Source organism: Acinonyx jubatus, chromosome D1, assembly GCF_027475565.1.
Source record: "Acinonyx jubatus isolate Ajub_Pintada_27869175 chromosome D1, VMU_Ajub_asm_v1.0, whole genome shotgun sequence".
In the NCBI taxonomy this organism is placed as follows: Eukaryota; Metazoa; Chordata; class Mammalia; order Carnivora; family Felidae; genus Acinonyx; species Acinonyx jubatus.
The window spans coordinates 53,603,567-53,630,551 of record NC_069390.1 but is presented as its reverse complement, the minus strand read 5'-3'; the positions used below and the strand labels follow the sequence as shown (position 1 = coordinate 53,630,551).

The following is a 26,985-nucleotide window of genomic DNA, read 5'->3' as shown; positions in this document are numbered from 1 at the left end:
ACACTGGAATTTTGTCCATTAACCTGTATTCAGCAACCTTTATATACTTATTAATTCTAATTATCTAATTGGTAACCTTTATGTAGTTACTTATTAATTCAAATTACTTATGAATGGATTCTTTTGGATTTTTATACATATACCATCACTAATCCACAAATAATGATTAATTTTTTTTTCTAAATTTCATATGATATGTTTCTTTTTCTTGCCTTATTACAGGTTGTTAACACAAGAAATCATTTTTATCTTCAGGTAAAACCACGCTTTCTTTCAATGTGAGTATTTGTGGCTCTGTATCAACACATCCATCACTATCTTTTAACAAAAAAACAATGGCATTACTCATTTGCAAATGGAATTTGAATACCTTGGAAACAAGAGAACACTTTCTTACTGGAGAGATTTCCTTGTAGATTTTTCTGCATCTCCTTTGCCTTTACTCCAGTTTAAGCCAAGATAATCTCTTGTCTAGGTGATCGGAATAACTTTTTCACTGATCAGCCCCACTTAAGATCTTTCTTACCAATTACTGTCCATGCTGTGGCTAGTATGATCTTTCAAACATGAGTCAGTCTGTAGCATCTTCTCATTGATGTTAGAATGCCAGGATGAAGTTCATACTCCCCAAACCAGCTCATAAGGATTCCATGAGCCACCTTGGTGCACCTCTCCATCCCCATCTCCAAACACTCTACCTCCATCTTTTGCCTGCTAAGTCCCAGATGCAGTGAAATTATCTCACCACTTCAATGTGTCATGCTTTCTCTCGCCCGTCAGCTTTCATATGTTTTTCTCCATAGTAAGAATACTCATCCCACTCCCTGTTCTGATGAATTTTTAGCTTCAGGTATCTGTTTAAACATCCTTCCTTAGGAAGACCTTTCCTGACCCTAATCTTGGTGGGACTAATTTTCTCTTTTCTTTTTATTTCACTTAAAGCATTTAACATGAGATTATTTTGCATACTTATGATGAGATCTTTTGTCTATTTTTACAGGGGGGATGGATACTGATGCACATATTTTAAGAGGAGATTTATGGTCCTCTTTCATTCACTCTGAATACCTGTCCTTTTGTTGATGTTAATTCATAATTCTCAACTCTATTTATTACTTCAATTGAGGCCTGTTTAATGAGAAGTTCCCCTTAAATTTTTGGTAGCAACAGCAAGGACCAAGCTGCCACAATTTTTGAATGGAGATTTTTCACCGGAACTTTTCAAACATTTTTTCACTTGTTAGAAGAATAAGAATAGTATCTTCCAGAGTAAGATAGACCATGATATGACTTTAAAAATAATAGCATATCCCTATAGTATTGTTTCAGTATTTTTCATAAGAAATAAAGAAAATAAGTAAGAAAATTGAAATTCAATGCAAACAGCGTTAAAGGGTCCACCCAACAATGGCGAGCTCTGGCTGAGGATATACTCAAATTCTTGGCTTAGGAGGCCCTAAATGATCTGAACTCTATGAATATTGAGAACATGGAGCTTCTGCACTAACTCCATCACATGTACTTGTGTTCAATCTCTTGTAGCTCCAAAATACACTTTTAAAAACTCCTTAGAACTATCGATTCTGCATGTATTGCCCATTTCAGTCCGTCTCTTCACATGCAAACCTCTTCAAAGAGTTGTCTACATCCACTTTCTCCCTTTCCTTTCAACCCACTTACTCCTTACTTGCTGCATTCAAGATTCTCTTCCCACAAGCCTTTCTCAAGGTATCAAGTGAATTTTTTTACTTCCAGCCCTACAGTGCTTGATCTCCCAGCAGCCTTCTGTACTGCTTTCCACTCCTTCTTCCCAGTGTAGTTTCTTCCTTTGACTGTTGTAGCAGTATCTCAGCCAAATTTCCTCATACTTCATTGGCTCTTCCAGTTGTTTTGAGTAATAATAATGAACACTAACATTCACTGGAGAATTGCTAATATCTCATTTTATTTTTCATCAAACTGAGGTTAAGCCTAGTTGTACCATGAACAAATAGTTGGACCCCAGTTTGGACACAAATGTTTCCTGACAGAGCCCCACATTTAAAGAACCACCGTACGTTGTCCCATTTCTGGGGGGACAAGTGAGCTATGATTAGTGGATCAAAGAAGAAAGGGTTAGTTTGAAAGGAAAGGAGAGCTAAGATGCAATGGAAGGGGTTCAAATTCAAGACCGAGGAGTTAGGTCCTTCCTTGGTCCTTGAAGAGTCATCCTCAGAGCTACATCATCCACGCATCCACGAGGCTGCAGCTTCCCCACCAGACCACGAGAGGGCAGCATCAAGCAGCAAGAGGCTTCACCGTGTGCTTCCCCACCACCCTTGGATAGGGAATTTGGGAGCCTGAGCAAGATTATCAGTGGCTGTGCGCTTTCTGGTGCATGCTGTTGCCTCCGTTCAGTTGCTCCTTTTTTTCCAGCACAGATCATCCCTTCTCTATCCACCCCATGGCACTTGCCTTCCCTTCAGTCTCCTGAGCCTTAGGATAAATGGTAATAGAGCGAAGCTACTTTGGGTAGGAGTTTAGGGCGCAGTTTTCCTTGGCTGCCTGAGTGGAGTGCGGCTTCTTAAGGAGCCCCGAGGAATTCATCCTTTATCATCCCTCACGCTCCCCAGAGCCCCGGAGAAATTATATTTGCGCGGTGGCCTTGGGCGGAGGCACTATTGGTGAGTGAGCCAGGGGCAGCCCAGAGCGGGGAGCTAGACCAGGAGATCCAGCCACAATTCATTGCTGGGGGAAGCCGGCCTCTGCTCAGCTCGCTTGGCCGCTTGGAGAGGTCTGTCTGCGCGCGCACTTCCCGGATTACAGCGGCCCGGGCTCCCAGACCTTGTTCGGTGATCTACCCAGAGAGGATTTTCTTCAAACACTGTGAGGCCCATTCCAAAATTTGTCTATCGCTTGAGCCAGGAAGGAATCCCCGGTTCCAGCCTCCTACACTTCACTGAAGAAACAAGGCAAGGGGAATGAATTTATCCAAGGAAATTACGTGTGTGGGACAAATACATGTGTGGTGGTGGTGATTAGTAATGAAAAAGGAAGTTGAGAAGCTGCGCTGTAAAGTGAAGTCGGAGCCACCCAGTAAAGGGCCTTGAATGCAGCCCAAGTGGTTTCAACTTAGAGGGCTATGGGAGCCACCAGTAACTTGCTAGACAGAGCCTGACATGTCTGGTTTTGCTGTTTAGATGGCAGTGATGCAGAAGGTAGATTGAAATATCTGGGTGTAGAGGCAGGGGGGTGAGTTAGAAAGTTCATTTCATAAGAGCAGAGTGGATGATATAATGAGGTTGGGAGGGAAGGCGGGTGTATTAAATAAGAGGAGAGGTCATCATAGAGTAGTTGGAAAAGTAAAATCACGTGTGGAGGTAAAAGAAGGAAAAATAAAGATGGGAGTAGCTGCCCTGAACTGGATTTGGAAGAGGTTCTATTTGGGACGAGATGAGCGTAAGCCCATAGGCTATCCAAGTAGAAATATGAGGAGGCAGCAGGTTATAGGGTTGGTTCTCAGGACAGAAGCTTAGCATAGGGTTGTATGTGAGAGAAAGGAAGTTGAGCCTGGTGGTTATGTGATCACCAGGGAGAGGAGTGGCAGAAAGGGGGGATGTGCCTGTGTTCACCCCCTAGCACCAGCAGCAGCATGGACTGCTTTTCTTTCCACGTCTCAGCTGCATCTGGTTTCCGTGTCATACCCCACCCAAGCACAATCTGGGACTGACTGTCATGCAGGTGTCCAGAGATCCTGATGAAAAATTCTGTTCTATTCTTTGTTGGGGGCTGAAAATGATAATCTTTCTTTAGCCCCATCTCCCTACCTCCCAGAACACCAGAACTGCTTTCCACAAATTTCTTTGATTAAAACAAAAATCACCAGGGGAGAAGGGATACTGTCCTTAATCAGATTCCTCGACTTCCTGCCCTGGAAATTCTGATTCTCTGGGCCTGGAGTGAGACGTGGGGGATCGTCTTCTCAATAACTGCTTCAGATGAGTCTATCAGGGAAGTTTGAGAAATGCCTCTCAGGCCTAAACACAAGTCTGTCTCTTGAAGCCAGTACCAGACTGAACCCCTGCTTTCTGCCATAAATCAGACTAGGGTGGGTCTTAAAGGCAACTGCAGGCTAAGCCTCACACTCAGGACCCACACCAACCGTAACCTCAGGTGCACTAGAAGAGCTAGGGTCAGTGTGGAACCTTCTGGGCAGGTCTGCTGTGTTGGAGAAGTAGTTAAGAGCAGTGTCCCAGTCCACAGCTTTCGCTCTGGCAAAGAAGAGCTGTTGCATGTTTTCTGAGTGGGCCGTCACACACTGACACTAATGGGATCTCCAGGGAAGTGAGTATAAAGAGAATCAGAGCACAGAGAGGCTGGAGTTCAGAATTGCAAGTATTTAATCTGCTGTTTGCTACCATCATGACTCCAGTGCCCTTCCTTGTAAGTCCTTTCTCTCCTCTGAGTTATGACTTAATGCTGTTTCTTCTTTTCCCTGATGTAGACCTTGGACCTGGCATGCAGAAGCCTCAGCTCTTGGTTCCTGTCATGGCCACTCCAAATGGAACTCTGGTCCATCCAGCATACTTCCTGCTGGTGGGAATCCCTGGCCTGGGGCCTGACATACACTTTTGGCTGGCTTTCCCCCTGTGCTTTATGTATGCCATGGCCACCCTGGGAAACCTGGCCATTGTCCTCATCATCCGTGTGGAAAGGCGTCTGCATGAGCCCATGTACCTCTTCCTGGCCATGCTTTCCACTATTGACCTAGTCCTGTCTTCTGTCACCATGCCCAAGATGGCCAGCCTCTTCCTGACAGGCATCCAGGAGATAGGATTCAATGTTTGTCTGGCCCAGATGTTCCTTATCCATGCTCTGTCAGCCATGGAGTCAGCTGTCCTGCTGGCTATGGCTTTTGACCGCTTTGTGGCCATCTGTCATCCACTGCGGCATGCTTCTGTGCTCACAGGGCCTACTGTGGCCAAGATTGGACTAGCTGCCCTGACCAGGGGATTTGTTTTCTTCTTCCCTCTGCCCTTCATCCTGAAGCGGTTGTCATACTGCCAAACACATATGGTCACACACTCCTTCTGTCTGCACCAAGATATTATGAAGTTGTCCTGTTCTGACACCAGGGTCAATGTAGTATATGGACTCTTCATTATCCTCTCAGTCATGGGTGTGGACTCCCTCTTCATTGGCTTCTCCTACATTCTTATCCTGAAGACTGTGTTGGAGCTGGCTTCTCAGGGGGCAGCACTCAAGGCTTTCAATACCTGCATCTCCCATCTCTGTGCTGTCCTGGTCTTCTATGTGCCCCTCATTGGGCTCTCAGTGGTGCACAGGCTGGGGGGCCCTACCTCCCTGCTCCATGTGATTATGGCTAATATCTATTTGCTACTACCACCTGTGGTCAACCCTGTTGTCTATGGAGCCAAAACCAAGGAGATCCGTTCACGGGTCCTCCATATGTTCTTACAGGGTGGCAGGTGAGCAGAATAACCTCCTTAGGGCCTTCAATCCCTGCCAAATCTGTGAGGATTAGGATCTTGTTGAATGTCTCCGTGATTGGAGCATCCAACCCATCGGGCTGTCAGCTTCTAGATATCTAACTAGATCTTGGATTCCTGTTTCCAGGAAATGTGTTGATTCAGAAGTGTGGTTCTGAGGAAGTTTTGTTCAGGCTGAACAAGCATCCCCAAGCAAAGGGTGCTCCTTGGGAGACTCTGACATTGGCAGGAATGAGTCAGTACTAAGTCATTTGCTGGGAGTAGCCTGTACAAGTGTGACCTTTCTGCTGACATGGTGGTAGAGCCAGAGAGGCAGCAGCCAGCACTGTTAATCAGCTGTGCCCCCAGCAGCAGGCTTTTGTGAAGGAGATTTGAACGTCACACCTCCATGGCTGCCATAGCATCTGACCTTGGACATTTCAACCATGTAAGACCTGTGGTACAGGAACTTAGGTGTTTTCTGCCTCCAGCCCTCAGCTGTATTTAGTTTAATGTTTAATAGTTTAGCGATGTGTAATTGATATACAATAAATGGCACACATTTAAAGTATACAGTTTGAGGGGCATCTGGGTGGCTTAGTTGGTTAAGGTCAGTTAAGTGTCCGACTTCGTTTTGGCTCTTGGTTTCAGCTTAGGTCATGATCTCACAGTTTGTGAGCACAGAGCCTGCTTGGGATTCTCTCTCTCCCTCTCTCTCTGCCCTTCCCCTGCTCACTCTCTCTGTCTGTCTGTCTGTCTCTCTCTCTCAAAATAAATAAACTTACAAAATTTAAAAAGTGTACAGTTTGATAAGTTTTGACATGTACACACCCATAAAACCACACCACAGTCAAGAGAGTGAACATACTCATCACCCCCAAAAGTTTCCTTATACCCCTTTTAAAATCCTTCATTCCCATCTCTCCTGGTCACTCCCTGCTCCAGTTCCCAGGCAACCACTGAAATGCTTTATGCTACATTAGTTTGCATTTTCTAGAGTTTTATATAAATAGAATCATACAATATGTACTCCTTTTCTTGCCTGGCTTATTTTACTCAGCACAATTATTTTGAGATTCATCCATGTTGCAGCATGTATAAGTAACTTAATTCTTTTAACTGCTAGGTAACATTCTATTATATAATTATGCCATAGTTTGTTTATCCATTCACCTGTTGGACATTTAGGATGTTTCCAGAATTGGAAACAAATACAGCTGCTATGAACATATAAGTCTTTGTATGGACATGTGGTTTTTTTTCCCTCCTGTGTAAATATTTAGGAATGAAATGGCTAGATCATACTGGAGGTATATATTTAACTTTTTAACTGCCAAACTGTCTTCCAGAATGGTTGTACCATTTTACATTTCCACTAATAGTGTATGGGAGTGATACTTTTTTGGCATCTTAGCCTACATTTGGTGTAGTCTGTATTTTTTATTTTAGCCATTTTAGTAGATTTGTAGTAGTATCTCATTGTGACTCAATTTGTATTACCCTAATAAATAGTGATGTTGGCATCTCTTCATGTGTTTATTTGCCATCTGTAAATCATTGCCACTTTTCCATTGGGTTGTTTGTTTTGTTATTGTTGAGTTTGAATTTTTTAAAATATATGTTGCATGTAAGTCCTTTATCAGGTATATACTTTACATTTCCCCCAGTCTGTGACTTGTCTTACTTCTCTTAAGCATCTTTATAAAACATCAAACATTCTAACTGGTGAAGTCCAGTTTATCAAGTTGTTTCATAGCACACACTTTTTTAAAAAAAGTTTTTAATGCTTATTTATTTTTGGGAGAGAGAGAGAGAGAGAGAGAAACAGAGCATGAACAAGGAAAGGCAGAGAGAGAGAGAGGGAGACACAGAATCCGAAGCAGGCTCCAGGCTCTGAGCAGTCAGCACCGAGCCTGATGTGGGGCTCCAACCCATGAACTGAGAGATCAGGACCTGAGCCAAAGTTGGATGCTTAACCTACTGAGCCACCCAGGTGCCCCTCATAGCACACACTTTTGATGTTATATCTAAAAACTCATCACCACAGTCACACATACACAAAAAACATTATTCTTTTTCCCCCTAGAAGCATTATAGTTTTAGGTTTTATGTTTAGCTCTGTGATCTATTTTGTGTTAGCTTTTGTATATAGTGTAAGGTATGGATCAAAGTTGATTTATTTCCATATGGACATCTAGTTATTTTAATGCTACTGGACTATCCATGGTCAACTCTGCTTTTGTATCTTTGTAGAAAATCATTTATCTATATATGTGTGGGGTCTAATTCTGGACTCTGATTCATTGGCCTATTTTTCTATTTTTATGTCAATACCACATTGTTTTGACTACTGCAGCTTTATAAGAAATCTTGCAATCAGTATTGTCAATCCTTTCCCTTTGTTCCTTATTTTCAAAGGTGGTCTTTCATGGGAATTTTAGCAGCAGTTTAAACATTTATATAAAATAGTCTTTTAGAATTTTGATTTGAATTGTACTGCATTGATATAGGTCAATTTAGAGAGAATTAACATTGTTAATTAGTGTCTTCTAACTCATGAACAAAGTATATATCTTCATTTTTAGGGTCTTTGGTTTCTTTCAGAAATGTTTTGTAGTTTTCATTGTACAGATTTATCATGTCTTTCACCAAATTTATCTGTATTTTATATTTTGATGCTATTATAAATGGTATTTTTTAGTTAAAATTTATGGTCATCCATTATGTTAGTATAGAGAACTGTAACTGATTTCTTTATATTAACCCTGAATCTTGCACTTTGCTAAACTCAATCATTTCCACAAGTTTTTTTTTGTATATTTCATTAGATTTTTCTACATAGATGATCATGTTGTTTGTGAGTAAAGACAGTTTTACCTCTTTCATTTCAATTTGCATACATTTAATTAATCTGTTTGTTTGTTATTGTATTGATAAGAAATGACAGGACATTGTGACTACAAGTGATACCTATCCTGTGATCTTGGGGGGAAAATATCTAGTTTTTTACTATTAAGTATGTTCTATCAGTTCTTGAGAGAGATATTGAAATATTTAGCTATAATTTTATATTTGTCTATTTATTCATGTAATTATATCACTTTTGCTTCAAATATTTTGAAATTTTCTTAACAGGTACCTAAATATTTAGCATTTTTAAATTTCTTCTTAATGAATTAATCTTTTATCATTATGAATTGGCCTTCTTTATTTGTGGTAATATACGTTACTCTGAAATGTACATTGTCTGATGTTAATGAAGCCATTTTAGCTTTCTTGTAATTAGTGTAATCATGATATATATTTTTCCCCATTCATTACTTTTCATCTATTTGTGTCCTTTTGTTTGGAGTGCCTTGTCGATGGCACATTGTCAGATCTTACATTTTTATCTGATTTGATGACATCTGTATTTTACTTATGGTATCCCATTTTCTCTTTGTACCATCTGTTTTCCCCCCTTTTGCTTTTCTTTCTTTTTGATTAACTGAATACTTTCAGTGGTTCTGTTTTATCTCCTTTTATTGTTTATTAGCTGTCACTGTTTTGTTATTTTAACGGCTGCTTTAGCATTTATAATATATCTTATCACAGTCTACTTTCATTTAACCATTCAATGTGTAGAAGAAGAATTTTACAATACTGTATTCCCATTCCTCTCCTCCCAGACTTTGTGCTGTTTTTGTACATTTTGCTTTTATTTATTTTATAAATCCAACAGAAAATTATTTAGTTTTGTTAACAGTCAATTATCTTCAAAGAGGTTTGAATAGTAAGAAAACAACTTTGTGTATTTACCCATGTTACAATTTTCACCAGTCTGCATTTCTCCCTGTAGATGCCCATTATTTCTATTTGGTATTATTTTTCTCTGCTTGAAGAGTTTCTTTTTCTTTGTTTTTCTTTTTTTAATGTTTATTAATTTTTGAGAGAGAGAGAGAGGCAGAGTGCAAGCAGGGGAGGGGCAGAGAGAGAGGGAGACACAGAATCTGAAGCAGGCTCCAGGCTCTGAGCTGTCAGCACAGAGCCTAATGAGGGGCTCGAACTTCTGAACTGTGAGATTGTGAACTGAGCCAGAGCCGGATCCTTAACTGACTGAGCCACCCAGGCACTCCAAAGAATTTATCATATAACTTGTGATGTGGTCTGCTGATAATGAATTATTTCAGCTTTTTTATACTTAAAGCATCTTTATCTTGAGCTTCTTGCATCTGTGAATTTATAGTTGTATCAAATTTGGAAAACTTTTGGCTGCTATTTTTTTGTAATCCCTCCCCCTCCTCACACCAGGGACTCCAATTACATATAATTAGGCCACTTGAAGTTGTCCCACTGCTTGCTGAGTCTGTTTGTTTTTTATTTACTTATTTTAAAGTTTTTTTTAACATTTATTTATTTTTGAGAAACAGACAAATAGAGCATGAGTGAGGGAGGGGCAGAGAGAGAGGGAGACACACAATCTGAAGCAGGTTCCAGGCTCTGAGCTGTCAGCACAGAGCCCATCGCGGGGCTCAAACCCATGAACAATGAGATCATAATCTTATGACCTGAGCTGAAATCTGATGCTTAACTGACTGAGCCACCCAGGTGCCCCTGTATTTGTTTTTTAAATATTATTTTTTTTATCTGTGTTTCATTTTGAATAGTTTCTAATGCTATGTCTTCAAGTTTACTAATCATTTCTTCCACAGTGTACCCTCATGCAGTGAGTTTCACATCTCATACATTGCAGTTTTTATCCCTAGAAGTGTGATTTCAATTGTAAAAAAATATCTTTCATGTTTCTACTTAAATTTGTAATCCATTTAATGCAGTTCTAATTATCATCTTAATGTCTTCATTGTGTAGTTCTAATATCTGTTTCAGTTCTGGATCAGTTTAATTATTCTCTTCATTTTGGGTCATTTTTCTTCTTTGCATGTCTGGTAATTTGATCACCTGCGAGACATTGCAAATTTTTCTTTGGTGCTACATATTTTTGTAGCCCTGTAGGTATTCTTATGCTTTGTTCAGGCAATCAGTCAAGTTACTTGTACATAGTTTGATCATTTGGGCCTTGCTTTAAAGATTTGTGAGGTGGGACTAGAGCAGTGCTCAGTCTAAGGTCCATTATTCTCCACTACTGAGAAAAGGTCCTTTTGCATTCTGTATGCAGTGCCCTGTGAATCTTGAAGTTTTTCAGTCTGGCTGGTGGAAACAGTCACTGTCCTTGACTCTGTGTAAGTACTGGATAGTGTTACCTTTAATATTTTCAGGGACCTCTTTCCCCATCTTTAGGTAGCTTGCTCACCTGCATGTGTTGATCAGTACCTCAGTTGAAGGAAGACCCTCTACATCTCTAGACTTCTCTCTCTGTGTAGCTCTTTCATCTCTGATACTTTCTCTTCCAATCTAGCTGGCTTGATCTTCCTGAACTCTTTGCCTCCATTTCCTTAACTTAGGGTGTCCTCTGGACTCTGCCTAGGTTCTCCTCCCCTGTGCTGCAATGAAGCTTCTTTAGGGCAGTAAGCTGGGGAAACCCCAGGGTTTCACCTTACTTGTTTCCCATGTCTCAGGGCTTACTCTCCTTCATTGCCTGATGCTTACTGTCTTGTAAACCATGTGTACGTATAGCGTCCATTTCTTGGTTCCTTCAGGTGGATGTTGCTTCTTGATACTCCATTTTGGCCAGAGTAGGGATGTATATATATTTTAAGTCTTCACATAGTCAAAGTTTGGGACGTTGAGGAAAACAGCAAAGATAGTTCAAGGGGGATGGCACTGAGTGTCAGGCTACAGATTCCACAGGGCACCTGGAGCTCTTGTCATCACTAGTTTTGATGTGGTTCAAGATGGAATGGCCTGATTTAACATAGTTTATTTTTGCGTAGTTTGAGTTAGCATGCTCTGTGTTGTAAATTTAACACATATTGATGTAAAGCTGATAAGTAGAAAACAAGGAGAAACCAGCTAAAATTCACTTTGCTTTATTTATAGACTTAAAAAAATTTTTTTTTATTTGAGTATAGTTGACACACAATGTTTAATTAGTTTCAGGTATACAACACGGTGATTCAGCATCTCTATGTTGTGCTGTTCTTACCACAAATGTAGCTATCGTCTGTCACCATGCACCACTATTACATCATTGGCTATATTCCCTGTGTCATACCTTTTGTTCCCGTGACTTTTAAAAAACTTATTTAAATATTCAAGGTATTTAGTTTCACATTAAAATTGTTCTCTAGTTTTATAAATGTTCTCTCACTATTTTTTGCCCTTAATAGAGAAACCAGATGGCATTGGTATTATATGGCTGGTGTTGGAGATAGGGGAGGTTGAAGGAAATCACATCTTCCTTCCTCAGCCAGAGATTCAGAAACCCAAAGCCAGGGAGTGCAAGATAGTATGGTCCCCAGGGAACCATGTTATGAGTTAGCTAGACACAGGGTGCAGAGCCTGGGAGACCAAGAAAATGTAGCTTTGGGGAAAGGTAGATGGGTCCATTGGGATCCAGACTTAGCAAGGACCCAAGCAGGGGCCACCAATGGGAAGAAGGCATAGTACAGAGAAAGCTTCAGGAAGAAAAGGAGCTCATACTTAATCATGGGACCTCACTGAAAGCTTATTCTGCTTTTCCTCTGGCTGAGTTTGATGAGCCTGGGAAGAAAGAGAAAAACCCCTCACAAAGGTCATGGCCACACAAATGAGTTTCTTCTAGCCTTTTCTTACTCATCCCCCTGTCTGACTTTACACTGGGAACTGGCCAATAGCCCAGCTGGCACAGGGCCCATCTGGGGAGGACTCTAGAGACCCTGACTACCCACTGCCCCTCCTTCCCCATACCCTGAGGTACACTTTCCCAGGACACAGAAACAAAGAGGGACACCAGACCTACAGTTGGCTACTGAGAGGTACCTGCTCAAAGACCCTCTGGGAAGCACTCCCTCCACCAGAAGGGAGAAGCAGAAGGAGGGAGGAGGTAAGACAGAGAATAAATACCCAACCAGGGAGGCCCAAAGGAGGGGATGGAGACAGAGAGTGGCAGCCTCATCAGGAAGAGGACTACAGGAAGAGACACACGTTCCTCAGTGCGTTGAGGTGAGTGTAGGAGACCAGGGGATATGTGCAGGTGTGTGGGTTTCTTGTAGCTGGGGATTTCCCATTAGATTTTCCAAGTGAAGGAGAAACCAGGCTGTGATGAAATAAGTATGGGGGTGGAGCCAGGAAGAATAAAGGAGGCTCCTGACTCAAAGGACAGTGTTAGCAGTTTCTATGTGAGGTGAAGGGAAGCATGGACAGTGTTAGCTGCTGCCTGTGGGTAATTTTCAGGTACTATAAAAAGTGATCAGTTTACTGGGATCCCCATTTAGATCCTGGCAGGAGCTGTCCTAAATGAAGGTGAATGAAGAACAGACTGGGTTGGGACTGGGTTAGAGTTCAACTGGGGTCCGTCCATGTATTCACAGGACCAGTCCTAGTTTGTTAGTGTGGTTGAAGTTCAGTTTGTGTTGGGGGTAGGAGCTCATTCTGTACTCTGCATCAGAAGTCAGAATATGGCTGATACAGAGTGTGGCTGATATTGGGACTTCAAGATCCTCCTAGGGCTCTGGTCTTGACTCTGTGTGTGCCTAGGGGCAGGGTCCAGTCTTTATTCCATTTAAAAAGTGGATTACTGTCTACACTGTGACTTCCCCTGCCTTGCACTCTGTTCCCTGGCCCCACTGAACCACGTGCAGCTTTCCTAACAAGGTATGTACTCCTTCTCTCTGGGTCTTCGAATTTGTCAGTATGCACTTTTAACGACAAATTAGGTCCAATTTGTTGCTTTAGTTCCCCCGGCCCCCTCAATTAAATCAAAGCCCTTTGCCATGTCCTGCAAGCCCCTCCGTGATCTGGCCCCTGCCCTCCTCTCTGACCTCACTTTCCAAAATTCTCCTGAGCTCTCAGTACTCTGGCCATGTTGACTTTCTTTCTGATCTGTGAACCACCAGAATAGAAGACCTTTTCCTTTTGTTGCCTCATCTGCTCTTTCCCTAGATGTCAGAATGTCTGGCATGTTCCTATCATACAGCTCTCAGCTCATACATCATCACCTCAGAGAGGCTGCCAGTGACCTGCATCTCAAATATGGGTGCCTCTCCCCTGTCCTTTTCTATCTTATCACTCTGTTTTATCTTTAGTGTACTTATCTTTATCTGATATGTTCTTGCTTATTTGTTATTGCCCTCCTAGTGTATGAGCTCCCTGAAAACAGCCATCTTTTCTCTTTTATCTGCTGTTTTATCTCTGAATGCTGCTGTCCCCATATTCCCAACCCTGCCTGGTTAACCATGACTGGCCCCTCAAGTCTTGGCTCACAGGTTACCTCCTCAGGGAAGCTCTCTGAACCTGAAAATTTGGTAAGCTACTGTCTGCTTTGCTCCCAGGCTCTTGTACTTACCCCTATCCTAGCATTTATCACAACTTGTGATAGCTGCATAATTTGTCTCCATTTCTCCCCACCCCTGCATTGTTTACTGTGTGCCTTGTTTACTCTGTGTCTCATTATCTCCAGTGTTTAGTGCAGATTCTGGTACCTGGTAGTCAGTCAGTCAGTCAGTCAGTCAGTAATTACTGAAAAAACATGCGTGTACCAATCAAAGTCCCAGATCAGGCTTTTTCACTGCACCATGTTTCCCTGTGTGTAGGCAACAAAGTACTTCTGCTGGGCACTGATTACCAGGTCAAGCTTTGCAGCTCTGTGGGACTTTTAGAGACTCTGATCCTACTTGGGAAGGGGAGGGGCAGGGCCCTGAATCCCTGGAGCTCTGTTTGGGGGTGATTTTGGAGGCCCACGCTGCCTCTAGTGAATAGAACAGAGCTGGGAGTCTCACTCTACTTTTTTTGAATTAGAAAAATGAGAAAGTGCAAAGTCTATTCTCATTTTGACCCTTCTAAAATGAATGTTGGACACTACAAAGGTTCGTCTGCTTTATTAAATCCAAAAGAGGTAGGGAGACAGAAGATAAGGATGACCTGAGGTAGAAGTGATTCTGGGGCTACCACACACATGGAGGATTAAGGAAGGAACCCCCCTCCTGAACTGAGTGATGAGCTCCCGCAGTTCTTGCCCACCACAGCATTGCCCCTGTAGTTTGCCTTTTCTCTCTGGGCCTGAGAGTAGGATCCAGAGGCCCCCAGGTGTTCTGGGCTCCCTCTAAGGACATTATCTTCCGGATGTTCCCGCAGATGCTGGCAAGGGCACCTGAGGCCCCAACACCGCTGCTCTAAGCATGGAGCATTGTATGTGTTTATCCCCAACAATGGTAATGACCATGAAACCCTTCTCCCATTCCCTATCTGTTCCCCTTCCCTGCTGCACCTAAGTGGGGAGAGCTGGTCAGGTTTCCTGAGTCCTGGAGAGGGCCTCTAGACTCACGGGTCCTCAAAGTGTGGATCTCTTGGAGATAGCATTAAAATGGACCTTATAAACCATTGGTCCATTCCTTTTTTTTTTTTTTCAAAATATTTATTTTTGAGAGAGGGAGCACGTGAGCGCGCACAGTGGGCGAGGGGCAGAGAGAGAGGGGAACAGAAGATTCAAAGCAGGCTTAATGCTGACAGCAGAGAGCCCGATGTGGGGTTCAAACTCATGAATCACAAGATCATGACCTGAGCTGAAGTCAGACACTTAACCTGTAAGTCTCTAATAAACTCTCAGCATCCTTATCAGTCAAATAGGATTAATAATACAGGTTAATGAGAGGCTCTCATCATATAAGAAGGGTAGAGGATAAAGTTTTTAAATCTCCATTGTGGGGACTGCCCAAAGTCACAGCCAGAGGAGTTGGGGCTAAAAGGAGAATGCCCAAGTCTTAGTCTGGGAGGGTCCTCTTTACTGCCCTTTTAAGTTCCCTTCCAAGGGTCTACCTGGGTAAGGTATCCTACTTACCAAGCCCTTCTACCCTGCCTCTCAGGTAGATTTTATTGCTTTCAGAAGGTGCAACAACAATTAAGGGCAGCCTAGAATAGGGGAAATGTACAGACCTCGGTATTGGTCCAGCTATTAGTCCAGTTCTGCTTTACCAGTCAGCTATTAAACCCTGGGAGCACTTTTTAATCCTGTTGGACTTCAGTTTTCTCAGATATACATAAAGATAAATAGAATTCCTATCATGTAGAATTTTCTTAGGTTAGAGATAATATTTTTACAGCATCCAGCATTTGGTAGGAGCTCGGTGATTTCTATTTTTATCATAAAAAGCAATAAAATCGGTTTTGGGAGTGACCTCATTGTTGTTCTCTTGGATCAGAAGAAATAGAGCTCATGGCCCCTGGTCTACCTCCCTGACTGCTTTTCCATGTGTTTCTGAGAAGGAGGATGTTCAGAGAGGTCTGGGAAGAGTGTGAGGGTGGGCTGGTCATGGGGGCTGAGCTGGCACTGGGGGACAGAGTCCTGGAGGCCAGGGGGAGGGAATGAAGAGAATTGGAGACTTCAAAGTGTATTTCTCCTCTGTGTAGTTGTGACTTCTGCTCCCTCCATCCTCAAGAAAGGGCCAAGATGTCCTTCACAGTTCTCCAAGGCACGCCTGCGACTTGCTGAGATAGCGTGACTTTTTCTTTTTCAAAGAAAGTCCCAAGCCTATTCCCTGGGGTTAGGGAAAGGAAAGAAAAAATACTTTCTTTGTTTATTTTTTCTTGAGTATGTTTTACTTTCAAACTAGAGTGATTTAGTTCCTATTTCCCCCAGAGTTCCAAATGTTCTCTGAATACATGCAAATGGTTCTAATTACCAACAGCCACTCAGACCAGATGACATCTGTTCCCTCTGCCTGCCTCCTGGCAGGACTGTGGGAGATTGGGATGCTTCAGTGCTTGGGCCTTCTGGCTGGTCTCCCTACCATCCCTTCCTTTTTCTCTTGCTGAAGTTTCTGTGGCCCAGCCTGATATTTTCCCCAGCAGTAGCTGCCCACTTTATACTGCTGAGGCATCTCTCTCCCAGACAGCTGAGTCTTCTCCTTGTCTGATGTCTCCACATCAGTGCTTATCCTTTGCCGTTGAGAGAGATGGGCTGCTAGCTACTGTGTATGTATGTATGAGTATGTGCCTGAGGTGGAGTGGTGATTTAGGTGACAAATGGGGAAAATGAAAAGTTTTTGGGAATTGTGTGTTTTCAGGAACCTTGTTTCCCACTTTAATGGAAAAAATTTAAAAGTGCTTCACATATTGTGATATAGGTTTTACAGCACCCTTTGACATGCCTTATCTCATAATTTTGCAGGAGCACTGTAAGGTTGTTACTGTCCTCCGCTTATTTTGAGCTGAGACTTGCATTTCTAGCCCCAGATTTGACCCTTAGAGGTAATAGGTTGGAATATGCCAATCCAATGATTATTTCCTAATATTTCCTAAGGTGGAACATGGTGATCCTGTTCTACCATGTCTGTTCATGTGAAATTTTTGGATGCTATAGATATCTGGCCTCCTGGAGTAGCAGAGCTTTCTTGCTGATGTCTCCAGAGGGGGCATCCTAGGTCACCCTGTCTCTTGGGCATAAACTGTGCTGCATGTCTACTTTGCATTTGTGTAGAGCCAAGGCTGCACCTGCTTTGTTCTCCATGTATCCTTTCATGCCCTCTGCTTCCCTGGGTAATAAAGGCCTTTTCTGTTTAGAACAAGATTCTTGTTCTAAAATTAGGACTACCCTGTACTGACCTTCCAAATATTCTTTCATTCTTCTCCAAAATCTATAGTTCATACAACGGGCAGTCCTTCCTACCTCCTTGCCTGTACTATCCTCATTAGATGTCTATTGAGGGATTCTTCTTTTGATAAAACTCACTTTCATTTTCAATAAATGTTAACTGCATACTAATTAATAAATATGGTATGGTCCCTGCCATTCAGGAATCCATAATTCAGGCAAAATAAATATAGAAATAATTATAGTTCAAGACTGTAAATGCATGAAAAGAGACCTAAATAAAGTTCTTTGGGAACACAGGGCAGGAAGCATTTAATTCTACCCAGGGGTAGAAGTTAGCAAACAGCATAGGAGGGAGACAGTAAACCAGGATGTGAAAGATGAATAAGATTTTCTCAGTGGGAAGTCAAGGAAGGGGATCTGGGAAGATCTTGACAAAGGAATGAAAAGTAAACAAGAGAAAAAGACACAGAAGCATGGGCATCAGTGCCACCTTCATGAAACAACATGCATTCTAATATGGCTGGAGCACAGGGGCCATGGTCAGCAGTGACGAGAGAAAAACCTAGGGCAAATGCTGGAAGATAGACTTTTTGCCACAATCTAACAGTTGAGTCTTTTTTCTAGAATCAATTTGGAACTTTGAGAGGTATTTTTTAAGCAATAGATAGCTGATTTCATTTGGTGGGAAGATTGTTGGGATTGTGCAGATGAAGAAGGTGGCACTGGAGACATGGCAGTCAGAATAGAGCCTCTGAGCTTGTGTGGCTGTTCAGGCCACCCCACAGAAAAAAAGGAAACACTGTAAGAAAACGGTTAACAATGATAGATGTAATTATTTGCACCTTTACTTTGTGTCAGGCATTGTGTTAAACGCTTTATACTCATTGTTTCATTTAATACTCACATTGACCTCTATTAGGCAGTCACTATTATCCTCATTTTAAAGATGGGGAGACTGAAGCTTATAAAGGTTAAATGATTTGCCCAGATGGCATAGCTAATGAAGTTATCCACCAGGATTTGAATCCAGGACTGAGTTCAAAGCTTTTGATTTTTGGACAGGGAGAGTTGAATATGCCTGAGAGTCAGGTGATTCCTTTCAGTAAGACTTTAGAATTATGAATCTGGGGGCGCCTGGGTGGCGCAGTCGGTTAAGCGTCCGACTTCAGCCAGGTCACGATCTCGCGGTCCGTGAGTTCGAGCCCCGCGTCAGGCTCTGGGCTGATGGCTCAGAGCCTGGAGCCTGTTTCCGATTCTGTGTCTCCCTCTCTCTCTGCCCCTCCCCCGTTCATGCTCTGTCTCTCTCTGTCCCAAAAATAAATAAACGTTGAAAAAAAAATTAAAAAAAAAAAAGAATTATGAATCTGGATCACAAAAGACAATTCAAGCTTGCTAAACAGATTTGGGAATCAATAGTTTTACGTGACAAATAGATTTATTGAAGGGGATGGGATGGCCAGGGTAGAGGGTATAGAACAAGAGGGAAACTAAGGATAAAATTCTGAGAGCATTATTATCTAAAAGTATGCATAAGGGTCAAGCAGAGGAGTCTGCAGGTCCAGAAAGGAGACCAAGAACAGATGATCAGAGAAAGATGAGGAGCAGTAGGAGGAGGAGGGAGAGTTTTAAGGAGAGAACTGCTCATAGTGTCATAGGTTAGAGAGGTCAGTACAGAGGATTTCAGACACTGATGACTTTGGCTTCTTTGCCTGATTTTCTAGGCTAAATATGGCTCCTTATACCCTTTCCCTCCAGCAGTTGGAATTAAACTTTCAAAAACCCATGCTCTCAGTGTTTTGCTCTCTGTCTGGTGTGAGGGAACCCTTGTGGGATAGCTCAATGGTGAAACAAAGATTATTGACACATTCTGAACCCAGTGAATGATGTAAGTCCTTCCTGATGCTGGCCATGCACTCTTCTTTACAGTCAACTGCTGTCTGGTGACTTGTCTTAGTATTTCACTTCTTTTCAGGACTGATTTTAGAGGTGAGATTAGTGATTAGTCTGGGCTTTGAGTTACAAATGGCTCACACTCACCTGCTCTCTGGTAACCCCCATTCCAGTTTCAAGATCTTAGGAATCTAACCTTTTCTTTTTTCCTCCCAAGATGAAATTATCTTAAATATATCCTAGCAATAAGTGGCACTATTTCCATTATGGGAAGAGGAGATAGCTAGTTTCCAGATTATAGCCAAGCATATTTTCATATATATAACAAGTGTAAATTTATATAATCTAGTAAGTCATAGAAGCACATGAATATTTGTGGATGGAAAAAAGGAACGGATAAAGGAAGTTAGTTAACTCTCTAATTGTTTCAACAGAGAGATAAGATCTGAGAAAACTCGTCTGACATTTCCCATCTCAACAATCTCTAGTTATAGCCATCGCTTTTGTAGCCAAATTTGGAGATAGCAACCCCCTGCTATAGGATTGATTATTTCTGCAGTGCTTCTAATGCCATCATCATCTTTCAGGTTTAGTCTTCTGTGTCAGTCCCTCTCTTTTAAGCTTGGTGGGTCCCCTGGACACAGAGCTTGAGATGGTGATTCTTGTTTAAGTGATGTATTGACAAACTACTGTCCTGAGAAGAGGGGTGAGATGGGCAGGATAGACAAGGGAGAGAAAGCTAAGCAAAGCTGTGGTCTCAGCAAAGTCTGGTTGCTCAGAAAGCTCTGGAGTACTCATTGCATCACAGCTTAGGTCCCATCTGGAGGCAAGGCGACTAGCTCTTTGCACCTTTATGTCAGGCAGTCATTGACCTCTAGATGTGTCCTGGGGTTCAGGTGGGCGGGTATAGCATAACTTCTGGGTGAAGTGCCTCTCATTTGATCAAGGATAATTTTCTGGAGAAAGGGAGAACTGTGAACCTTTAGTACTCCACACCCACTGCAAATATAGGTGCATTGGTTTGGTGGAGGGGATCTGAGTGATATACCAGTGGCACCCACTGCAGCTATTGTTCCTTTTATGATACAAACTGGATAGTCTGGACAATGTAAGACTCTGGATGGACATTGGACAGGAGTAAAGTATAGAGTCAGAGTTTAGAATGAAGTTAGTTTGTCAGTTTTTAAAACTGGGTTAGGGATTATCATAATAAAATAGGTATTATTAAGTTTTAGATCAAGTTTGAAATAGCTTCCAGAATTAAGCGTTAGATTAATGTTAAAGTCTGAGTAAAGGTTAGAATGAGAAACATCATTAGGATTAGTGCTAAGATTAGGTTACCATGTTGATTTGTGCTAGTATTGCTATATTTGGATTAGAATTAGTTTTAAAGATAGCCTAATGATAGAATTACAGTTGGTACTGAACATAGGGGAGCATAAGGGTAGGACAGGGTAGAGGAAATTATGGGACAACATAAAAATATCATCTAAGTCTGTATACTCAGTCAATAGCCTATTTTTTGTGAACTAAATGATGTAAAATATGCTTAGAATTTTTGTTTTAGTATTTTACTTGTTTTCAGGATTGATTATAGAGGTGGGATTAGTAATTAGGACTGGGCCTTGAGTTACAAATGGTGGTTAGATTGAGTTTAGAATAGAATCAGAGTTTGGATAGGCAATGAAATTAGAGTTAGATAAGAGAATAGGACATCAGGGTGGAGGGAAGGAAGCATGGTTTTGGGATCCTGGAGTATCTGACAATGGCTTATTTATGTATTCCAGCCTGTACCTGCTTGGCACTGGTTGAGGCTCCTCTTCTTCACTATGGTGGACACCAATGGCAGTGAATCTAGTGCCACATATTTCATTCTAATAGGCCTTCCAGGCTTGGAAAAAGCTCAGTTCTGGTTGGCCTTCCCGTTATGCTCCCTCTACCTTATTGCTGTGCTAGGTAACCTGACAGTCATCTGCATTGTGCGGACTGAGCACAGACTACATGAACCCATGTATATTTTTCTTTGCATGCTTTCTGGCCTTGACATACTTATCTCTACTTCATCTATGCCCAGAATGATGGCCATCTTCTGGTTCAATTCCACTACCATCCAGTTTGATGCTTGTCTTCTACAGATGTTTGCCATCCACTCCTTATCTGGCATGGAGTCCACTGTACTGCTGGCCATGGCCTTTGACCGCTATGTGGCCATTTGTCACCCACTACGCCATGCCACTGTGCTAACATTGCCTCGTGTTACCAAGATTGGCGTGGCTGCTGTGGTACGGGGTACTTCACTTATGGCACCCCTGCCTATCTTCATCAAACGGCTGCCTTTCTGCCGCTCCAACATTCTTTCCCATTCCTATTGCCTACATCAAGATGTCATGAAGCTGGCTTATGCTGACATCCGTGTCAATATCATCTATGGCCTCATTGTCATCATCTCTGCCATTGGCCTGGACTCACTTCTCATCTCCTTGTCATATCTGCTTATCCTCAAGACTGTGTTGGGCTTGACACGTGAAGCCCAGGCAAAGGCATTTGGCACTTGTGTCTCCCATGTGTGTGCTGTTTTCATATTCTATGTACCTTTCATTGGGTTATCTATGGTGCACCGCTTTGGGAAGCGGCATGACTCCCTCCTGCCCATCATTATGGCCAACACCTACTTGCTTGTTCCTCCTGTGCTCAACCCTATTGTTTATGGAGTGAAGACAAAGGAGATCCGGCAGCGTATCCTTCGTCTTTTCCATGTGACCACCCATACTTCAGATCCCTAGGTGTCAGTGAAAATTTCTTTTCCTCTCAAAGTTTTTCAATTCAGATTTTAATATCAACATTTTGGAAGACATTATTAGGAAAAAAAAACCTTCCCTAATAGAAACACAACGGATACCTTCAAACAGGAAATTGGTTGGAGAATCTCTGTATGGATAGGGGCAGCAGAACCATACACTCCCAATCCCTGTTTTTAAATATTATTTTCACTTTATAATTCTCTTTATATAATTATTAAAACCCTGAGATGGGTTGTGGCTGGAGAGCTATTTCTTCCCATTTAACCATTTAGTCCAAATCTCTGCTTGCATTGATAGTCCACAGCATTTCTGAGATGAGAGCTGTACATCTAAGGGACATTGATCAAAAGTTAAGCATGGCAAGAGTAAAATAAACACACAAAAAAAGCACAATATAATCAGGTAATCTTGCTTGAAACTATGATTTTTTCTTCAGAATCCCCAACTGTATTGGATCCCAGGAAAACAGATGTACCGGGATTTCTTTCTTCAAAATGATCTCCACAGAGAATAAATAATTTCTTTTATTCTAGGAACCAGCTCTCAAGAGGAGGATTAGAGTAGAACCTTGAAAATACTACAGTTACCTACCTTAATGAAAGATGACACACTCTGTTCTGAGCATTTTTACAGATCATGGATACTTTCCCTTCACTATCTTATCAGTGTTTTTATCTGGGGAGGAATATGATTAGAATCATCATTATACCAATGGGAGAATTGATACTTAATGGGGATCAGTGAATTATATGAAGTCACAAAAATTGTCTTTTGATATCCGTATTGTGGGGAGGGACTGTTAGAGAAACCTGTGAGGTAGTGAGTTAGACATTTCAAAAGTCTTGCATTTTTTTTAGGGGAGGTATTTAATTTCCTTCCTCACTCATTTAGTATTGCATATAGGAATTTCCTGTTAATGTTGCTGATGGCTTTAATTCCAATAGTTCCTGGTCCATTTGCCACCATACCTGGGTAGTAACAGCAGAATGTGTTTGGGACATTCCCAAACAGTGGCTAGTTTGGAAAATAGTATGATTAGCAGTGGGGTCACTCAAAGACTACCTAGAGAGACACTTTTTGGAGAAATGCAGCTGAGAAGACCTAGAAGCTCATGACAGAAATGACAGGTCTCTCACAGACCAGGGTCTAGAACAGGAAGCATCATGAGGCTGAGCAAGGCCAGTGGCCCATGTGGCTAGCTGGGAAGCAAGGTTAAGGCAAGCATGGATCCAAAGAAACTAAATAGAGCATATCAGTGGATACAGCCTATCCCCTAGGCTCTGAATGGCCCTGTGGGTGAAGCCCACAACATCAGTGCTTGGAGAACAAGGCTGTAGGAGAGGCCATAAAGACTAGTATTTAGCATGAATATAGTCCTAGAGGTGTACTTAGGCACAACACTTCTAGATGGAAGCAGAATGGGAAGGAGAAGGTGTGGGCGCTACAGGAGTGCAGCAGGAATAGACAGGGAAGAAATGAGACCATTACCCATGGAACACTTGTTAGACCTAAACAGAAGCAGGTAGTATAGTAGAAAGCTTGGCACAGAACCCGCCAGAATTTTCTGGCTATAGCTAGCAGACTGCTTGTTAGAGAGGGTATAGAGAGAGCACATGTGATTTCTTGGACTGGAATCCAGAAGATGAGAATTGTGAGCAGTATGGGATCTGATATGCTCAGGTGAGTGGTGGCCAGCAGAACTAGGAGCATGAACTAGAGTCAGTGCAGGCTTTGGTCATTTTGGGCAGAGGAGTGGCCCCTTACCCAGTAAAGCCCTGACATTGGGATTGAGAGAAAGAGAATTAAAGAGAGAGAAACAGACAGATTTTCTTTCTTATTAGGAAAGCAGTATAATAAACTTTTGACATTCCCCAAATACAAAAGAAAAGTATAATAAACTCCAATAAAGTTGTCACATTGAAAGACAAACATTGTTAGCATTTTTGTGTTTATTTCTCCAGATTTTTAAAGGTGTTTGTATGCATGCTTCTGTATGGACATATGATGAATGTGTGTTACCAGTTTTGTATTTGAAAGCCCGTTAGATACAGGGATAATCAACAGATAAATCGGACACATTTAAATTTTTTTTAATTTAAAGATACAGCCATTATCCTAGATTTTAGAAGGGATTCCAAGTCCGTGATAGTATGCTCATGATAAGTTTCATGGCTTTAATCTTAAGTGACTTAACCATTTTGTGAGTATAAACACACACCACCACCACCACCACCTTCCTTTATCTAATGTTTTAATAAATACTAAATTATTAAATGCCAGATAGAGACAAAGCTATAGCAGGACTCTTTTAACTTCTAGGTCAGATTTCTGGTCATTTATTTAATGACTACTCACTGGGTCACCTGGAAGGGCCTGGAGTTAAGGACTAGAATGAGAGGGATAGGCTGCCTCTTTCAGGAGATTTGGCTGGAAGTTAGGGTATGTTCTGGCAAAGACCTTCATCATGTGCCTTTCACATAGGTATCCTTTTACCTTCTCCATTTCCTTTGTTTAGGCATTGCTGCCTCTGACCCTGCTGCCTCAGCCACTTGGACCTTTGTTCGGTCCTGGAGGAGTCTGAATAATACTAAATCTCAGTCTATAAGTCAGTCATTTTTTTTAGGTTTATTTAGAAATGTTTCATAAATGTGGCTTGTGTTCTCCATTCTGCTTACCAGTGTTCTGGTCCAGATACTTACCTCTTGCTTAGAGGATTGCCATACTTTCACATTTGTCTCCTTGCCTTAAACATCTTGTGCACGAGTCCTAAATCCCATGTAGTTTGCAGGAATTTTTCCAAACACAATTCCGATTATCTTGCTCCCCTACTTAAAATCCATTGAGGATCTTTTATTGCCTTCCATACAGAGTTACTTCTTAGAATGACAGTAGGCCATTCTTTTTTACTTTTATATATGTTCCCATCTTATTTTTTCTGTGTAAAATCTCTAATTTTTCCACGTAGTGTGTTTTTCAGCTACTTTATAATACTTGCTATCTCTCAATGATTTCATGCACTTTTAAATCCTCTATTTCACTCTGTTTCCTTTGAATTGCCTTTTGCCATTTTTTCTTTTTAGCAACACTTGATAAAATGAAACTCTTTTATCATTTGTCAGGCCAAAAGAGGCATTTTCTCTTTAGTGTCCCTAGACCTCTTGGTTCATACTTTAGAACTGGACCATTTACAGTTCAGAAAAGTTTGAGTGAGCTTCTGAGTCATATACGCTCAAGTTAATAAAATATACTATATTATTACTTTAATTAAATTGAAATAAGACTCCTTTGGGTGCAATGAGCATACATGTGGAGAGTCTGTCTTTAAGATAGACAGACCTGAATTTGGGAAAGTGCCGTATTACACCATTGGTTTAGGAGTTCAGAGTTGATGTTTGTTGTTTATCTCTTAAGGTACAGTAGTCCCACTTCCTATCCACAGGAGATACATTCTAGGACCCTCAGTGGATGCCTGAAACTGCAGATGATATATACTATATGTACTGTACGATGCTTTTTTCTATATATACATACCTATGATATTGTTTGATTTATAAGTTAGGCACAATATGAAATTAACAACATAATTAATAATAAAATAGAACAATTATACTGTAATAAAAGTTATATGAATGTAGTGTCTCTTTTTCAAAATATTTTATTGTACTGTATACTCACCTTTCTTCTTATGATGATGTGAGATGATAAAATGCCTACATGAAGAGATGAAGTGAGGTGACTGATGTAAGCATTGTGATGTAGTGTTAGGCAACTACTGACTTTCTGATGATATGTTAGAAGGAGATTCATCTGCTTCCAGACTACAGTTGATTGTGGGTAACTGAAACCACGGAAAGTGAAGCCATGGGTAGGGGGGCACTATTGTATTCTCAAAACTTCTTGTTCATTCCCGGACATCTCATAGCTTTCTTTATGTTAGACTGGATCCAAAGGGAATGAAGATGATGCAGAATCAGATTGTAGTCTGCCTTTTCTACAACTAAGGGAGCCAACAGGATACAGGGCTTTTAATTCTAAGAAAGTTAAAGAACAAGGGGATGGAGAATCAGCTGCTCTTCTTCCACGGTCTTCTTCCCAGACATGTCCAGATCCCTGACTTACTTCCAAATCCATTTCCTCCTCCTTCTCCTCTTATTCTTCCCTTTCATCTTTTTCACGACCACGATTGACAGGAAATGTATTCCCTACCTTTGTTTTTAAGCTGTTTTTGTGAGTTATTGTTCCTTATTAAAATATAGATATATCAGTAGAGAGAAGCCACACTTTCAAAGATAGCGAGTGTGACATTTGGAAGGTAAAAATTGCTTCTAGTAAAAATCACCCAGAAAAAGTATCCTTAGAAAAGGTGGCTGATGGGAAGGAGGACCTTAAGAAGGAGTGAAAGATGTATCACCCTTTCTTTATCTAACTTAGAACGTCTTAGGTCTTCCAAGAAGTTTTCCATCTTATCTAAGGTGTGAAATTTATTGGTACATTTTCTTACAATCCTTTTAATATCTGCAGCATCTGTAGTGAGATCACCACTCTCATTCTTGGTATTGACAGTTTGTGTTTTCTCTCTTTTTTCTTTCCTGTTCAGTTTGGCTAGAGGCTTACCAATCTTAATACTTTTCTCAATGAAATATATTTTGGTTTCATTGATTTTCTTCATTGTTTTCTTTTCTTTCTGTTTTGTTGATTTTCTCTGTTATTTTCTTTCTTCTGCTTACATTGGATTTAACTTCCTCTTATTTTTCTAGATTCTTTTTTTTTTTCAACGTTTATTTATTTTTGGGACAGAGAGAGACAGAGCATGAACGGGGAAGGGGCAGAAAGAGAGGGAGACACAGAATCGGAAACAGGCTCCAGGCTCTGAGCCATCAGCCCAGAGCCTGACGCGGGGCTCGAACTCACAGACCATGAGATCGTGACCTGGCTGAAGTCGGACGCTTAACCGACTGCGCCACCCAGGCGCCCCATTATTTTTCTAGATTCTTAAGGTGGAAGCTGAGGTTACTGGGATCTTTTTTTCTTATACAGGTACTGTAGTGCTATGCATTTCCCTCTAAGTACTGTTTCAGCCTGCATCTCACAAATTCCATATGTTTAATTTTCATTCAGTTGAAAATAACTTGTAATTTTCCTTTTCATTTTTGCTTTG

General features: G+C 41.4%; 3 protein-coding genes across 4 annotated transcripts in view; all 3 read left to right on the top strand.

Annotated features, from left to right (window-relative positions):
* Positions 1–26,985, top strand: part of LOC106966067 (olfactory receptor 51H1-like) — a 281,581-nt gene that overhangs the window by 11,710 nt on the left and 242,886 nt on the right. The window lies entirely within an intron of this gene.
* On the top strand, positions 153–6,969 carry LOC106966146 (olfactory receptor 51D1). Its single transcript, XM_053203610.1, has one exon. The coding sequence runs from the start codon at positions 4,402–4,404 to the stop codon at positions 5,470–5,472; it is 1,071 nt and encodes a 356-aa protein (XP_053059585.1). The 5' UTR covers positions 153–4,401; the 3' UTR covers positions 5,473–6,969.
* LOC106966145 (olfactory receptor 51E1) lies at positions 18,495–26,584 on the top strand. Its single transcript, XM_053203612.1, has one exon. The coding sequence runs from the start codon at positions 20,856–20,858 to the stop codon at positions 21,807–21,809; it is 954 nt and encodes a 317-aa protein (XP_053059587.1). The 5' UTR covers positions 18,495–20,855; the 3' UTR covers positions 21,810–26,584.

Bases quoted from the DNA above. Each gene is read 5' to 3' on its own strand.
- LOC106966146 (XM_053203610.1), top strand. From the start codon at position 4,402: ATGACTCCAGTGCCCTTCCTTGTAAGTCCTTTCTCTCCTCTGAGTTAT.
- LOC106966145 (XM_053203612.1), top strand. From the start codon at position 20,856: ATGGTGGACACCAATGGCAGTGAATCTAGTGCCACATATTTCATTCTA.